Genomic DNA, 16,702 nt, shown 5'->3' with positions numbered 1-16,702 from the left:
CGTCTATGTAACTTTGCTTCCCCCACGCAACAAGGAGGCCGTGCTGTTTTGTGGCATATTTTTGTGGCTCCTTGTGGTCACCGTGTTGAGGATGGGAGCAGCAATAGCAGCTTATGAGAGCCCCGGCTAAAAAGGAAGGCCCTTTTAACCATCAGAGACCGGTAATTAGAGGCAGGGGTTGAGTTGGAGCATCTCCATAATTGTTAAAAGTCCTCTTCACATGCCTGCCGAAGCCCGCTTTCTTAATTTAGTAAAAGAGGGAGTGGGTGAATGGGGGGTATAAATGCAGGGAACAGGCCCTTTTCATCTGCAGAAACTTTGATCTTTCTTTTTTTAACAGCCTAGAATAAAGGTGGTGTGTATTAGGAGTGTCTGTCTGATGTGCCAAGGTTCCCCCTAAACGTCCCCATTTGGATGCTTTGATGGACGTCCCACAATTGAAAGAGCGTTTTGGAAACCCCTTCGCTTTTCTGGGTTTGTCAGAGCTGAAACCTGCCAGAGCCCCTGCGTCTTGTGTTTGGTTTTTTTCGCTGGGCCTGAATTGAAACATCTTCTCCCCTCGGCTCAAGCTGTGTCAGCGAGTGCAGGGGCCTTGACATGAATGATATTGAAATAGCAATGAAAGCCCCACAGGTGGTCTGTTCACATGATCTCACATCTTAGGGCCCCCTAATCGAGGCATTTTTTGCTACAAATGTATCTGGTTTGGTCCCAATTAACCCAATGCGCTGGCATAAGATGATACACTGTAACACCAGCGTAGAAATGCCTTTGATTTACTAGTCAATGGTGACAGTGGGCTTTGTAGTGACTGCTTTGTTCCTGCTTTACTCCTTTACACTCACACTGTAGATGTAAACCCCAAAAAGCTTCTTTTCAGTATAGTGCAGCCATGCATCTGTTGGGAGTGTAAATCAGCCACATAAATCTTGCATCCGTGCTGTCAGCGAAGACACCAGGCAATGAAGATGGAAGTCATAACAAAAAAAGTGCTTTTCTTCAGATCAAAAGAGTGGCTTCTTAGGCATGTTGCTTCCACCTAGCTCCTAAACAGCTCCTAGGAGTTTTAGTGTTTGTGTAAAGTTACTAAAGATCAAGTTTGGTGGGTTTTAATGAAGTTACTGCTAAGTTGCAAGTTTGCTTCATAAACATTATAAACACTGCTCTGCTCTTTGTCTGGTCAAGATCTTCATGCCCTCCATCATTTGCTGTTTTATTTCAATCAAATAGTCGCAGTTGCTTATACTCTTGCAGTTTGTTTTTCTGGTGTTTACCTCAAAAACCTCAGTCAGTTTGCAGCTCCAGATCCCTCTGCCAGCCCCTGAGCAGGGACGTTAATGTGCAGCCCCACCTAGTGGTAGAAGCAGCACTGCACACCTCCATGTTACACTAGAGTTCAGAGCACCAGGGTGTCCAGATTTTTAGACTGATGATATTCTGCTCTTAAATTTTAGAATCAACTATACAGGACAAACATAAACCTTTCCATGGTCTTACATGTACATGGTCTTTCCCAAGTACTTACATACTTAAATATAACATGAAAAGATTTATGATGCTGCCATGAGGATGCTGACGGGGTGTGTAAGACAACATGAAAATATGTAGACCTGTGTAGGCCTAATTCTGTGAAGAAAACTAAATGAAATTGTTTAGATAGTAAAAAAAAGTTCCCCAAACGATCAGAATCTTCTCAAAATTCATGCAAACTGCTGGTTTTACACAAACTTCCTGCAGTTATTGGGTTCATTGTACAGTTTATCAGTTGCTCTGTACTGTTAAAATCCATAAAATATGTCACTTGGGCTAGGGTTGTCAGTTTACTCAATGATAGACAGGAGTCCCTTAAGGAAAAAGGTTGGGAACCAATCAGTGGATTAATTGATTAGCCAAATGTTAGAAAAATAATGAACAGCTATTTTGATAACCTGTTTCAGCTATCTGTCCAGTAAGAAGAAACATACACTTATATTGTCAACATAACAGCAGGGGAAATATAGGATCTAAGATACTGGCCGATTAAAGAAGGAGATTCTGGGTAGACATAACTGTAGTCCTGTCGCTGCAGTTGGGACTGAACAATCACACCTAAACTTCACTAAAAGTAGCTTTAACTTCTTTACTGAAAGTCCTACTTGAGTCCTAAATGAGGATTTCATGACATACAAGTCAAAGTTTAGGACCATTCCTAAGACCTACTTAAAATTGACACTGCTAAACACACACACACAATGAAGACACCACCCTGACCCGTCTGCCCTCCTACACCCAGCACCCTGGCTCCACAAACCAACTGTCCAGGCACTTAAAGCCTGTCCTGGCTTGGCCGTTATGCACACATTGTAATTAACAGGTAAACACCCTGTTTCCTCCACAGAGCTCACCAACGCAGTTCAGTGCAGTTTGCAGGAGAAAGTATGAGAGTGTCATTAAGAGAAGCTTCACACAGACAGGGTGGGGCTCTCAGAATGGCTGGTATTAACCGCTAATAGCCTCAGTTTATGGTTTATTTTTATTAGGACGTATTTTATGGACATGCCACTTATATGATTTTGTCGGGGCTTGTTCTCGACTTCCACTTGTGGCCTATAACAAACATGCAAACGGTTTTAGGTGGTATCACCGGGCTGCATTGGTGCAGAGGTTTAACCAAGGTGATGAAGAAGAAGAAGAAGAAGAAGAAGAAGAAATAAGAAATAGAAGACGAAGAAATAAATCCAGGGGATGATCGTCCGTGCAGCTACTCTGATTGAATCATCTTCTTTCTCGATCGCTCTCTGTATACAGGTGTTAAAGCCTCATTTGTGCGGCCAGGAGGAACATTCTGACATGGTTGGATATCAAATATTAATGGCAGCGTTTGATGAGAGGCAGACACAGAAGAGAGTATAGAGGGGTGATGGGTAGGTCATGCTTTTTAATACTATTGATCCTTATAATACACCTGGGAGAAGGTTGTTTTTCTCTCTGAAAGCATGAGAGGAGATGTTGCAGCTGTGGACAGCATCTTGTGATCTGTATTAGTTGTTTTTATATAAGAGATTATGACAGACAACTATATCAGACGATATTTAGTTTTAATTTAGAGCACAGGACAGAAACTGTCTTGACTTAAGTTCCAAAAACACAACTTAACAATATATTATATGATGAATAAAATGTGCAAAAAACTTTTATTTCGGGTTTACAGGTTTTTCTAGCTGTGGACGTACAGCAAAATGTATTGTGTGATCACATTTTTGTAAATAAAAAGACTGAGTTCTCTTTATTTTCCAGATTACATTGTCAGTGGAAGATGAGCAACAGCACTAAAACCTTAAGTTTCCATGGATTTCTTCTTCCATACATAAAGAATAACAGTGACCTCGGGTTTCTGTGACCTATTTAGATGAATGTTGAAGCTCCTGACCCCCAGCTCAGGCACATTATTCCCAGCTGGCCATTTGAGACAGCAGATGTTGGAAAATAGAGAGGTTCAGCGCTCAGGCTTCATGCTTATAGTTTCTAAGGGAGTTGGACGTCATCGAAAGCTGCAGCAGTTTGGTTTGAACATTTAAAAGGTGAGTTTAGAAAGATGGTTGAGGCTGAATATAAATAAAATGGAAAATTAATGTTGTTTCAGTCATGCAATAGCACTATGACTAAGCCTAACAAAGATATCAGCACAAATGGCCGGCTCCCCTTTGGCACAGTAACAATGCCTCTGTGGTTTAGTAGTCCTTACAGTGCACCCCTGCTGCCTCTTCCAATCCAAGGACCCCCCACCTCCAAACACACACACATACACACACAGCGGCAGAACACTGTGTTCCCTCAGTCCTTCACTGACTGACTGACATGTACACAAAAGGAAAACTTCTTTCATCTGAAGCGCAGTGTTTTCCCAGATTCACTGTGAGTACGGTTACATTGGGTGAGCCGTCAGTCCAACAAATGTCCAACTCAGCGGGAATGGGTATGATGTCACCCTTCTGATAAGTAAATGAATATTACTACTTACAGGACACTATAATCAGTGGGCCATATAGTAATATATTAGTGAGTGAAATCAAACCCACACAAAATGTAACAAAACCTTTTGCATTTTAACTTTATTTTATTATTATTATGTTGTAAAATGTCACAGTTCAGTTACCTCCTTGAACTGAACTACAGTCTATACTCCCTATCACATATGTTCATCCAATCAGTCTGATAAAACAAGTGGCCCACTACACCAGTCTCATTGACTTCCCTTACTAACTAATACCATGACATATATTTTTTAACCTACAGGACCCATAAGCATCCAGAGCCATATTTATCATGTTCATAAATAATATTAAATGCAGTACCCAATTGTGCCACTTGGGGGAGCCATTAACTAGATGTTGTCTTTCCTTTCCTTAAGGTGTAAAATGTAAATTCTTTTTTCACTGTATTTGTTATTGACCACTTGTCTGGATCAATCTTTACTTTTCCTCCTGTGTGGCCCTGAGTTGGACCTTCATGCGGTAAGGTTTAGGAGACAGAGTGACTCCATAGACGGGGGTTTAGTCCGGTTGTTCTGCATCTTCAGGCCAGATGAACTTGAACCTCCTCAACAGAGTCACCATGATGAGGAAAAGCGCCATAGGAGCCAGGCCCACACGGGGACCTGAGACATGAGACGATTTCAATCAGTAAGTCATGTACGGTTCTTAGAATAGAAGATAAACACTCTAGTTTGGGGCTCTCATACCTGCAGAGAAAGGCATGAATGCATCTGGCTTTGCAAACTCTCCCTGGTCATTCAGGAAGTTTTCCGGGTTGAATTAATTTGGGAATTTCCACTGTGCCTCCTCATTCAGCACCGAGTTCAGGTTTTGGATGATCAATGTACGCTGAGGAGAAAGACAGCTAAAGTATTGCATTTATGTCATATGTTTTTCTGGGTCATGAAGGTGATCTATTATTAAATAACCAACTGGCTTCTTTAATTTAATTTATTACTTTTTTAAATGTTCTGTTCTCTCTTTTGTTTATATTCCTCGCTCTGGTAAACGTTCTTTTCTTTCCAGCAAAAGCATGTTTATTTTCTTGATTAATTGTCCAACATTAGTTTTACCTTGGGTAAGAAATATCCCATGAGCTTTGTATCTTTTGTTGTGCAGTGGTAGACACTAAGGGGGACAGTGTTGGCTATCCTCTGGACTTCATGGATCACCGCCTAGAATAAAAGAAATTACACAATATGTTCTTATGCTTTATCAAACTGAGAGGGTCATGTTTCAGGCTGTGCATGGCCACGATAAACACCTCACTAAGCTTGTAGCAGGAGAACCTGCCATGAGGATGCTGACTATCCCCATGTTTTAAAAACCACATAGCAAGAAACTGGACCATAAAGTCATGTAAAAAAGAAAATCGGTTGAGAAGCTTCCTCAGTGAATGAACCCCTATCTGTGGCAGTTCATATTGTTGTGTTGTGTTATACTCAGACCCACATGAAATATCAAAACTAACCGGAGAAATCGGTCTGATAATCTACCTGCGTGTAAGGCATGTTGCGTCTGTCATCGTAACTGGCATGATCCTTCTTTTCCAACACCTGGTTGATCTCCTGCTGACATCGCCCTGAAAGGAAGGGTTAAAGACACAGAGGGAGAGACGATAACAGGGTAAAACCCCTGAACACCATACTGACACATTGTCAAACAATCAGTAACATGAATAAAATAAAAGAATAGATACCAGATTGAAAGCACAGTTGTACCATGTATATGTGGGTAGGTCATGAGGTAGAGGAAGCCAGTGAGCAGGGTGTTGGACGTAGTGTCAGTCCCAGGAAAGTGAAGATCCAGAACAAACATGATGAGTCGATCCTCACAGAAAGAGGAGCAATCATCACTTCTCTGGAAGGAGACACATCCCTTTGATTTTTGATTCTCTCTCTGTCTCTCATTTAAATGAACTTTATTTGCATGACACACACCTTATCCAGCTCATCCAGGTAGCAATCAAGGAAGTCCCGTGGTTGCCCTGGGACTCTTGTCTCTTTGTGCTCAGTGATCAGACAAGTTGCAAGTTTCTTACAAGTCTGAGAAATGTAAATGTTTTATCTTTTTACTGACCGAAAAAGTTCCAGGAGGAGACAATGACAACGTTCTTGCTTAAAGCCAAATATTCACATTTCAGACTTTGGTGACTTCAAGTGCAATAAAAAAGACAGCGTAGCACCTTATGCTATAAGGGAAAAATGAAAAGAAATACTATGAATTCACTCACCTCAATGTTCTTAAATGCCTTCATGAAGGGCAGCGGCAGGTTTGAGTCATTGGAATGGAGTCATAGAGCTGGAAGGAATTACAAAAAGGTTTTTTAAAGTTGCCTTCAGTTTTAAGTGGAAAGAAAAAAGGTGAGATGTTTAAACTTTTGCTGCAGTTAAGCAGATATTGTATGTGTACAACAAAAAAGTGATATTCAGAGCTAAATCTCCTTTTGTAATAAAACAGTTTTAGCTTTTAATGTTAGTTTAAATATTGCTCTTGCTTTAGAAACAACATTTAGCACACTTACTATTAAAATCATTATGAGGAGAAATAATGGATGGTCAGTCACTTGTTGATGCCAAGTCACTTGCTAGTTCATATAATTCCAAGGAGACAAAATTTTATGTACATTATACAGAGGGTTTTTGCATAGTTCTGTCACTTGTTTTTTTAGCTTCTTTTCATCACCAACACAGCAGAGTATCAGATATTTATGCACTTTATTGTATCAAATCTTGCAACTAAAAACCTACCCACATACCCACCTTTTTATCTTTTATCTTTTTTTATATTTTCTATCCAAGTATTTTATTCTATTGTTGTATAAATGTGTAAATACTCACGACTCCTCTCAGTAACACACTGTCTGATGTTTCTGAGCCAAAATTGTTACCTTACAAACATGTTGTGACTCACCATAGCCCATGCTCCATTAGCTATCTTGGAGTTTTCTTTAAAGCACTGAACTACCACTTTGATGAAGTTGTCATCGTAGTCATAGCGTGTACCAAACAGAACCTGGCAGATGATGTTGGAGGCTGCATTATGGAACATGACTTAAAGACTCAAGGTTGTACCTGTGACAGATGTAACAATGACAAAACAGCATAGTCAGGACTTTACATAATAAACAACGTGCTATCACTCGCCACAGTTAGAAGAGATCACAGTGAGAGCACCCACTGAATGCTTACCAATGCTCCTTTTCAGTGTTTCCATTGTGTACTGCATCTCTCCCAGAATCCTCTGCTCCATGGACTGCTTCCCCAGACCAAAATTCCTCAAGGTCATCAGAGCAAAGCGACGATGCTCCTTCCAACTAGCGCCGTAGTCTGCCAGAACCATTCCTATAAGAGGCGTAGATATGGACATATGATGCTTTGACACAGTATCTTAAAGTGAGACTATGTAACTTTTGCTTAACAGCAGCCACAAATGGCAATTAAAGTTAAAAATGTCTTGGGGTCGTCCAGCAAAATCCGCAGCCTTGGTTATCATGGCCTCCTTCATGGCCTGAGCCCCATTAATGACTACAGCCGCTCTGGGTCCGATGAATAGACTGTAGACGTTTCCATAGCACTTCCTCAGCTAGGGGAGAGCACGGTAAGAAGCTCTTTAAATGATCATGAATCATTTTTAAATGCAACATGCAATTGATCTGCTTTTAATTCACACCCAAGAAGAGGATTTACTTTTCAAAAAGCAGCTACTAAGACGTGTTACTTATTTCAGTATTCTAGAGTGAACGGTCTGTATTGTCAAATTTAGTTTACAGCCACACAACTGTTCCAATAGCAGTAAATATGTCACATGAAAATATTAACACTGTTGGCAAACTTTGCTCTTTGAAAGAAAATATTTTAACCAGTGGCCTTCACATATGTGTTTGTTTTAGCCTCCTATGTATTTCATAGAACAAAACCTGCAAACATGTTTAGTTAAATTAATTATTAAACTATTATTTATAGTCATTCACTTGTAGCCTTTGAGCAACGGATTTCCTCAGCAACTTCAAATCTGGACTATTTAATTAGGTAACACAACACACTAATAGCCACTTTGCCATGGAGCTGATTACACACACTTAATACTCTGTGTGTACTGCCCACCCTACTGGTATCAATGTGTGTGGCTGATGATCAGTAGCATGATAAAACAATTAAAGCCAATGTGTGAGTCATATTTCAGGGTTCTTCTTACCCTCTCAAAGTCCCTCATTGGGTTGTCTAGGCTGAGGTTCAACAGGTTCCCCAGTATCGGTTATGGAGGAGGTCCTGGAGGAAAGTTCTTTGGTCTCATTTGAGACAGAGAATGAAGAAGAAAACAGAGGTGCATAGCAGGATGAAGGAAACAAACATGGTGCAATGGATTAAGCTGATTTAAAATGGAATCCTGTATCGCTGGCTTTTACAAGGGTAGCTCAACTTTCAGCCCTGCCTCTTCTGGCTGTTTAAATGTAAATGAAGAAAGCAGAAGCATGTTAAGACAAGTGGAAAGACACAACTGAGCAAGTATGAGCATTGTTTGTGACAGTTTTCCCTTTCCCTATTTGCTGCTGCTCTGTTTTCTGTCAGGCAGCGTAATCGGCAGCTTAATCAGCAGCATGGGACACAACCGTGCTAGCATGCATGTTATATTTCTCTGCATTCCATTTTACAAACAGCAAACTGCACAGGCTCTGAAAACCTTTACCATAAGCATTTTAACTTAGGATTTCTAAGGCCTGACTTTGACCACTGCATAGAGTGCCACAAAATGTGCATACCAACACTAAATGGGACATTAAGAGAACAAACAAGTTATCCACATTCTTGCCTGACTTGCCAGAAAAGGTCTCAAGCCAGTTTAAAATGGTGCATGTTGTTATAGAAATTTGACTTTAATCGAATTATCCAACCCCGTCTACTAATGTTTTGAGAGAAATATAATGCTGCCAGAGTTACACAAAAAAAGAGCCAAAAGTTCAAATAAAACTTCTGCCATTTGTTTTTCCAGGTTAGGCAAAAATCAGGGTTTAATATTTAAAAGGCTGACAGTGACTCTAAACAGGACACCAGGGGGCTTGATTGGTAACCACAGTATATTTTTGCCCTGGGGCCCCATAACAGGTCAATCCGGCCCTGCCTGTCTGACTTACATGTCTGCATTTTAAAAGAGCAACCCAAAACCTCTCAATAATATCCCGCGAGCTGTGGCTTATTATCTGTCACTGAGTGCCTTGGCTCTCACTAAGTCCCAAATTTACTGTTGTGGCTAGGTGGCGTGAAATGAACAAAAGGGCAAAAAGAAAACTGCTGCTTAAGGGAGCTAATTAAGTGATAATGTACTTCTTGTTATTCAGTAGAGGCCACTTCAATAACAGCAATCTGCAGCACAGGAATGGTTTTAGGGAGGTTACCAGATTTGCTTTTCTTATCTGATTTATTGAAAGAAAGAATCACAACCAAAATGTTTTATTAAAATAAAATTATTCACTTATCAAATTCTGTCCTCACAAGGCCAGAGGGCATTTGTTTTCAAGTGTTGGATTCAATATATGGCAGCATTTCACATTTTGCGTCACTGGAGGGCAGCATGAATTCAAACTACAGTGCTGGTGAAGAGACTGCAGCACAATGGACTGGATCAAACAACAATAGTTACAATAAAGTGCTTTGAAAAGTTACATTATCTTCAATGTTGCAGTCATTTATAATTTCAATAACACTGATCTGAACAGCCATAACTGTCAGGCATAAAAGAATCACATTTGAGAGTCAATGAGTAAAACACGGAAACATAAGAACAAATAAACTATCAAATAATTTCCTCTTTATAAAGAAACTAACTTTATATATAATTATGTATGAAAATGTACATAAATTCATTTGATATTGCATTGGGGGATAACAAGAAAATGACATTATAATATGACTTGTAATAGGAATTAGGCACTGATGGATTTTAATCACAAAAATAAATGGAAATATAAAGGAATTCCAATACAACACTGATTATTCAATATTTGTATCTATTACAAAAAAATAGCACTGAACAAAATATATAATTCAAGAAGCCACTTCCTTATAGCTCCACTTTACATTAACAGAACGTTTAACAATCTATCCAAACCATACAGTACAGAGTTTCAATGACCGCGAGTGTAACTCAGTCCAGCTTTGGCTTTTACACTAAACACTGGTTATATGAAGGAGGTGAGACACCATTAGACCTGCTGTGATCTGATGAAAACCCCCTGTGGTCACCCTTATGACAGTCAGGGTGCAGCACTCAGTAAATAGGTGATATATGAAGCCAGGAGCTTTTGTTGTCACCTTCAAAGAGACCACAAGAGGAGGAAGATCAAGAGCTATCCATTTGCACAGAGACCAGCCCCTCAGCTATAGAGCAGCAGATGCAACGGTGATGCTGCTGATTTACTGTGGGAGTCTCCTCACAATCATATGTATCAAGTAGTCCAGAGATTTCACGAAAATAAACTGGAAACATTTCAGGAACAAGTTAATTGAACATTACAGCAGCTCCACTGAAGATACTGTCTATGATTGACATGTGTCACAGTGGTAGTTGGTGTCTGATTCACATTAATCTGAGCTTTGATCAAGGTGAAACCAAAGCCACAGCAAGTAGAGAGCAGATATCCTGAAGGGCAACAGGCAACACTGCTCCTTTACAGAGCTCCGCTGTGCTCTATTTGTGGTGGCAGCGTATGTTAAGGTTTGTATTCCTCCTAAGCTCAGTGAGGCCCTGAAATAGAGTGACAAGCCGTCTCCATAAATACAGAGCCCCTATGGGGAAACATAATTGCTTTGTGAGCCTATGTCGGATTTAGGGGCCTTCATAGTGTCCTTCACTTCTGACGGAGAAATCCTATTCCATTCCATGAGCTTGATAACAGCACCTTAGCCAGGTTATTGCCTTTCATTTTCGCCCTGACCTTCTTATTCCAAAAGGTCACCCAAGCACAGGGCCTAGAGGCTACCCATGTCCTTTGACCCCATTGACCCAAACACAAAAGACAAGGGGTCAGTGTTGGTATCCTATAGTGTGACTGTGGTGGAAGGTGGGGGGATGTATATGTTGGACAGGTCAAGGCCTGTCTTTGTTTATGGACAGTGTGTCCGGGAAGGTGGGGGTAAAGTCAACAAGGAAAGAAACAGGTGGGCTGCACTCTTTTAGATTTTCTCGAGGTTGTGGTTCTTCAAGGACGCTGAAGGCTAGAGTGTCCTGGCATTCTTGACTTGAATTTTTCTTGTTTTGCATTGTTCTGCTGGCGCTCCTCAAAGGTAATGTGATCTGATGGCGTGATAAAATCACAGCAAATGTAATTATGTCTCATGTGAACGCACTGCCGTTTTGAATTCTCCTCAAGAGAGAGTGCAGTCTGCATTGTACAATGAGGTAGAGAGCGTGGCAGGATGTCAGCTCCAACAGTTGTTCACACTGTGTAAGCCTTGGGGTATCTTTGTGTCTGTTTCTCATATTGCTCCCACACCTATTTGTCCCATTCTTGTGTTCCAAAAAAACCTGGAAAATAAATCAATCCAATCCTCTCTAAGTCACACCCACTCTGCTCTTTTCTCTTGCCCATCATCAATGGTCTGTAGCTCTGCATTGCTACCCAGCTCAACCAGCGTGTACTGACCCAGCCTTCTGGTACAGATTGCTGTTGCTGTGGAAACGTCCCCAATGGGCCCAGCTGACCCCCCGGGGGATGACCCAAGGTTCCGTCTGGGCGGAGGTGGTGGTTTTAGTCGACTGCGTTTGCTAACACGAATGGATCTCGGTGTCCCTATCGGCTCAGGGGGGCAGAGAGCCACATCACTGCCATTCCTCTCTGGAGCCTCCTCTTGGGAAACATAGTAGCCGTTGTTCCCGTTTGTGTTGCACCCGGGAGGTCCTGGAGAGCATGGAAGAGGAGGATCCTGACCTAAAGCAAGAACTCCCCCTCCACAAGAGCCCTTGCTGCCTCGCCTCTTCCGAAAACTCCCTGTCTGACCAGCCTCAACCTCTAAATCCTGCTGAGCAATTGGGTCTGTTGCTCTGGAGGCTCCTCCAGCTGAAAGGAAACACTGTTCTTCTTCGTAAATCTTCTCCACCATCATCTTCCTCTTGCTCTTCTGCATCACAGAGCGCTTGATGGCGCAAAAGAAATCCAACACATTTAGGAAAAGGGACAGAGCAGCCACAGCAAGCATGAAGTTGAGCATCACGGTCTTCTCAGTGGGCCTGGAGATGTAGCAGTCCACCTGGGTAGTGCACGGTGGATGCTGACACAGGAACCTCCTGGGGATGTAGAAACCAAAAAGATAGTAGTGAGCTGCCCCAAACCCTGCCTCCAGCAATGTCCTGAACATCAGATGGAGAATGTAGGCTCCTGTGAAGCAGCGGGCCAATCCTCGCTCAGCCACCAGAGGCATCTTGTTTACAGATGTCTTGTTGAATGGCTCCTGGTGGATCTTGAAAAGCGGCAATGCTTTGACGTGACCCGAGGAGTTCAGGTCCACAGTGAGGCCATTTGAGACCTTATGGACCACGTAGATAATAAAGATGATGTAGGGGAGACACGAGGTGATCAACTGCACCAGCCAGAACCGAAAAAGAGAGATGGGAGAAAACACATCATAGCACACATTGGCGCAGCCGGGCTGAATGGTGTTACACACAAATCTCTCCTGCTCGTCCTGGTAGAGGGGATAACCAGCAAAGAGGAGGATCAGGATACGGAGGAAGATCATCACAATGAGCCACACCTTCCCTGAAAAATAAGCACACTGGCATTAAAAAATTTGCTTATTTGACAATACGAATTAAGCTGTGTGGTGTAGCAAATTTTGCATAAATCAGCAAACAGTGCATGTTTGAGAGCCCAAATATTTCACTGCACACAAACATAATACAGAACTCTATCTACATTGGCCAGACACCAATCAATGTGTCAGTGAAGTCAACTCACCCATCAAAGTGATGCTGTGACTGACAGAGATAAAGATGACCTCAGAGGCACTTGCTCCCACCATGCTTGCTGTGCTCAAGGCCCTCCAAACTCTTCTAAGCTTCCAGGCTAAGAAAACCCTCAAGCCAGTGCCACTCTCCCTATTCAGCCCCTTCTCCTCCACCCTTTCTATTAAGGGGCACAGTGGTTTCCAGTAGCACAATAACCTCCAGGTTGACCGACACTAAGCTCCGTCAGCAGTCAGACCCTCTCTCTCCAACTATGTGCCAGGTTCTGGTAGGTAAAATCCAATCAGATCCATTAGAGTCACCCAAGCCTCTGAAAGGCTGAAGTAAACCATGCAAATCACCTCTACCTCTGTCCCCTGCAGACAACTGTCTGTTCTCAGACAACAGAAGACAGGAGCGAGCCCCATTGTGGGTCTATTCTTAACACACTTCCAAAGGCACGTCCCCATCCTGGCATTGCAGAGATATTTTGGTGCTGCTGGTCGTCCTTACAGGAGGGTAACAAGCCTTCTGGCTTACTCATTCGAAATTGCTGTATTAAGTTCTCAAGCACAATGGCAGGCATGTTTAAACTGGCTTCTCCATAAAAATACAAGCACTTACTGCTGTGTCTTCCAGCGATGAAGATGAATGAATCAAGATAACATGTAGATATGCAGACTGTGGATTAGCTCCTATGAAATGTAAGTAGGTTGTAAATGGTAGTTTCCCACAGCTCATGCAAGTTTATGACTGATAAGGACCTACTATATAGTCATTTAATATGGATATGAAATAAAACAGTTTAATTACTAACCCAAGGTACAACAGAAGTTCATATTATGACCAAGAACCTGACTTACACTGTTCATTTTTTTAATAAAATGAGATTTATTCTAAACTTTATATTGACTTCCCTCCTCTACTTCAAATGCACATCATAGTGCAGATGTCCCTCATGAAAAGATTTTACAGAGGACAAATCAGTTCCTTCTTACACACTGCATCCATCCTCACTCATGGACAAGGTCTCTGGTGGGACACATAGCTAAAGCTCGGCTTGGCTCCTAATCACTACAGATCAATGGGCATTAGCACTTCCATACTGGCTCACAGTAAGAATCCCACGTGGCTCATTTTGAATCAATGGCAAGGCTTGTTGAAAGTAGATAGTGTGTGAAATTTTGACATGGTAACACAGGACAAAAAATGACTTACACCTGCAATTCATTTAAATGGGCGGTGTAGTGCTGACATTCCATAGGAGGGCAGTATGTCGTTTGGCATTGGGGAAAGTTGGATCGGGGGAACAAGTGAGGGCAGAATTTTATTAACAGATGTGATGATAGACCACACAGTTTTAAAGAAGCCTACAAAGTTAAGCAAAACAACTCAAAATTGAAGCTGAACTAAAACCCCAAAATGAAAGCCACAGCCTTACAGCAAACTGCTCCCCTCACTCCCACTACAGAGTGACTGCCACGGCTTCATTTAAACTGGAACGTATCATCTGCTTAGGTTAACACAGGGTGAGCTAAACAGGGGCAACCGTTCCAAGAACAGTCCATAAAAGTAAATGACTAATTTAAGATACCTTATAACAGCAACATGTGAAGTTGGCTATTAGCACAAACAACTTTAATACATCTTCATTTCGATGGATTTGATCCTCAATATGACCTTTTTTGGCTTATATTATTGTCTCTCCTGCAGCAGAGCTTTTACATATTGATTACAGTTACTGAATTCAGTGTTAAGTAATGAGATAAACCCTGTTTTTATTTGAAACGTATCACCTGCTGTCTTCAGTTTGTAACTTCAAAATCCTCCTGTTTACATTCAAGGCCATCCACAACCTTTCCCCTCCTTATCTGTCTGAACTCCTCCACATCGCCATCCCTTCACGTTCCCTCAGATCTGCCTCCTCTGTCAACCGCTCTGTCCCTCCAGCAGGGCTTTCAGCCTCTCTGCCCCCCAACTCTGAAACTCACTCCCACCAGACCTCAGGAACCTGGACTCTCTCACACTCTTCAAATCAGGACTAAAAACTCACCTATTCAGAACTGCATACCCCACTTAATTCTCTACATTGTCTTTTTTATCTGTTTCTTATTTCTTACTGTTTTTACTTTTTATGTGTTGTACAGTGTCCTCGAGTGCCCAGAGAGGCACCTTTAAATAAAATGTATTATTATTATTTTTATTATTATTAATAATAAATAATCACTCTTCATTGTGAAACAAAGCAAGGACGCAAGAAGTCTTTGTCCTTGCTCTGCCTCCGTCTCATTTGCTTCTACTCATTTTTGTCACAGATGGAAGCTGCCTCAAAGTCAGAGGAAATGTAATCATAGTTTCCGTAAAGAATCTGAGCCTTCGTTTATTTTCAGGGAGGAATATCTGCCTTTCAGCTCGCGGATTACTATGTCTGTAATAGAGCCCGAATGCCCTTCATGGCTGTGTTTGAGCCCCCCTCCCCTTTCTTTTTGACTCCAACTTCAGCAATGCCATTTCCATACATACTAACTATGCTTTGATTTCAGACCCTCATCCATCAGCTTCTACTTGGGGGAGATTTCTCGCCTAAGTCATTGCCTGAGCATCCACCTGATCCTGCAGCTGTTTCCCGTTTCTCTATAAGCAATGGGGGATTAGCATAATCATAAAATTAGTTTCTGTTTCTGTGCTTAAAAAGCCTATCCCTTGTATCAATGCCTCCCCACAAAATTTAAGAAGGCTTTCATAAGTGAACAAACTGCACCAGGGGGCAGGAAGACAGTGATTAAACAGGAAACTAATGATCCTTTTCAGCATTTTCTCTCTATCGGGGTCGTTCTTTTTTCATGATCAAATTCATCACCCAAGGACCACAGGAAAGCCTTTGAGACTTCACAAATCACAAGATTTATAGGATGTGGGTGGCAGATTCTTTTTTTCTTCTACAGTGGAACACTGTAATGCTGCAGTCTTAAGGGATCAGACATGGTTTCATCATCTTAAAGCTGCACTAAACAAGATTTTTATATGAACAATGACAGTGTGTAATATGACAGGAGTCACACACTGTTGCTGTACGCTACCCAAAGTTAGCAAATAGTTTATCAAAAGAGTGGAATATGTTTTGGAGGAGAGTTAAAGGGAGAATTAATATTGGACTTACATTTGCCAGGTGGCCAAAAACACAATTCCAAAGGCTAATGTTCAGCCCTTCTAGGATTTTGTGGGTTTTTTGGGGATTTTTGAGGCCTAAAATGTCTGATTTGACAGCAGTGTTTCTAAAACTTTGCGATGCAGGTGGCAATGTTTTGAGGTATTTTTGTGCTAGGAAATTACAGGAGAGGTGAGAATGGCATAATGTATAATATGTATGTATAATTCATTAAAATGTTTGCCAACTTGTTCCAGTGAGGATAAAATCACTCTTTGCGTCGTACACGTCTGCATCTTCACAACAAGAAACAAGAAAGTTTGGTGACACATGGCTCAAAGTTTTGAGCAGGAAACTACAATGATTGGTCATATTAGCAGAACAGTGATTGGATAAAATTGCAAGGCAGAATTCACAGGGATTGGTTGAATTTGTGTTAATTGTTGCGATCGCAAACTCGCAACTCCCTGGAGAGACTGAACCATGTCTGTGGGAGATGTAAATTGGCTACTGCTAGAATTTATTTGGTGAGCTACAAAATATTGTCAATAACACCAGCATGCTGCATATTTAGCATCTCTAAAGAAATTTGGCTGAACAA

At 41.5% G+C, this 16,702-nt stretch overlaps 1 protein-coding gene and 1 pseudogene across 1 annotated transcript; both read right to left on the bottom strand.

Moving 5' to 3' along the window:
• Positions 1-4,074: 4,074 nt before the first annotated feature.
• LOC127369485 (cytochrome P450 2J6-like) lies at positions 4,075-8,464 on the bottom strand (annotated as a pseudogene).
• A 983-nt stretch (positions 8,465-9,447) lies between these two features.
• LOC127369483 (gap junction delta-4 protein) lies at positions 9,448-13,266 on the bottom strand. The gene is made up of 2 exons (XM_051410920.1): positions 12,967-13,266; positions 9,448-12,768 (listed from the first exon to the last, which is right to left on the bottom strand). Exons 1-2 carry the CDS (start codon positions 13,028-13,030, stop codon positions 11,570-11,572), a joined length of 1,263 nt encoding a protein of 420 aa, XP_051266880.1. The 5' UTR covers positions 13,031-13,266; the 3' UTR covers positions 9,448-11,569.
• Positions 13,267-16,702: the final 3,436 nt, after the last annotated feature.

Source organism: Dicentrarchus labrax, unplaced genomic scaffold, assembly GCF_905237075.1.
Source record: "Dicentrarchus labrax unplaced genomic scaffold, dlabrax2021, whole genome shotgun sequence".
In the NCBI taxonomy this organism is placed as follows: domain Eukaryota; kingdom Metazoa; phylum Chordata; class Actinopteri; family Moronidae; genus Dicentrarchus; species Dicentrarchus labrax.
The sequence above is the reverse complement of the archived record's forward strand: the minus strand, read 5'-3'. Positions and strand labels throughout refer to the sequence as shown.

Excerpts from the sequence above, each read along its gene's own strand:
- LOC127369483 (XM_051410920.1), bottom strand. The coding sequence starts at position 13,030 with ATGGTGGGAGCAAGTGCCTCTGAGGTCATCTTTATCTCTGTCAGTCAC. Across the intron at positions 12,769-12,966 it reads TCACAGCATCACTTTGATGG|GGAAGGTGTGGCTCATTGTG; the intron begins GTGAGTTGACTT and ends CTTATTTTTCAG.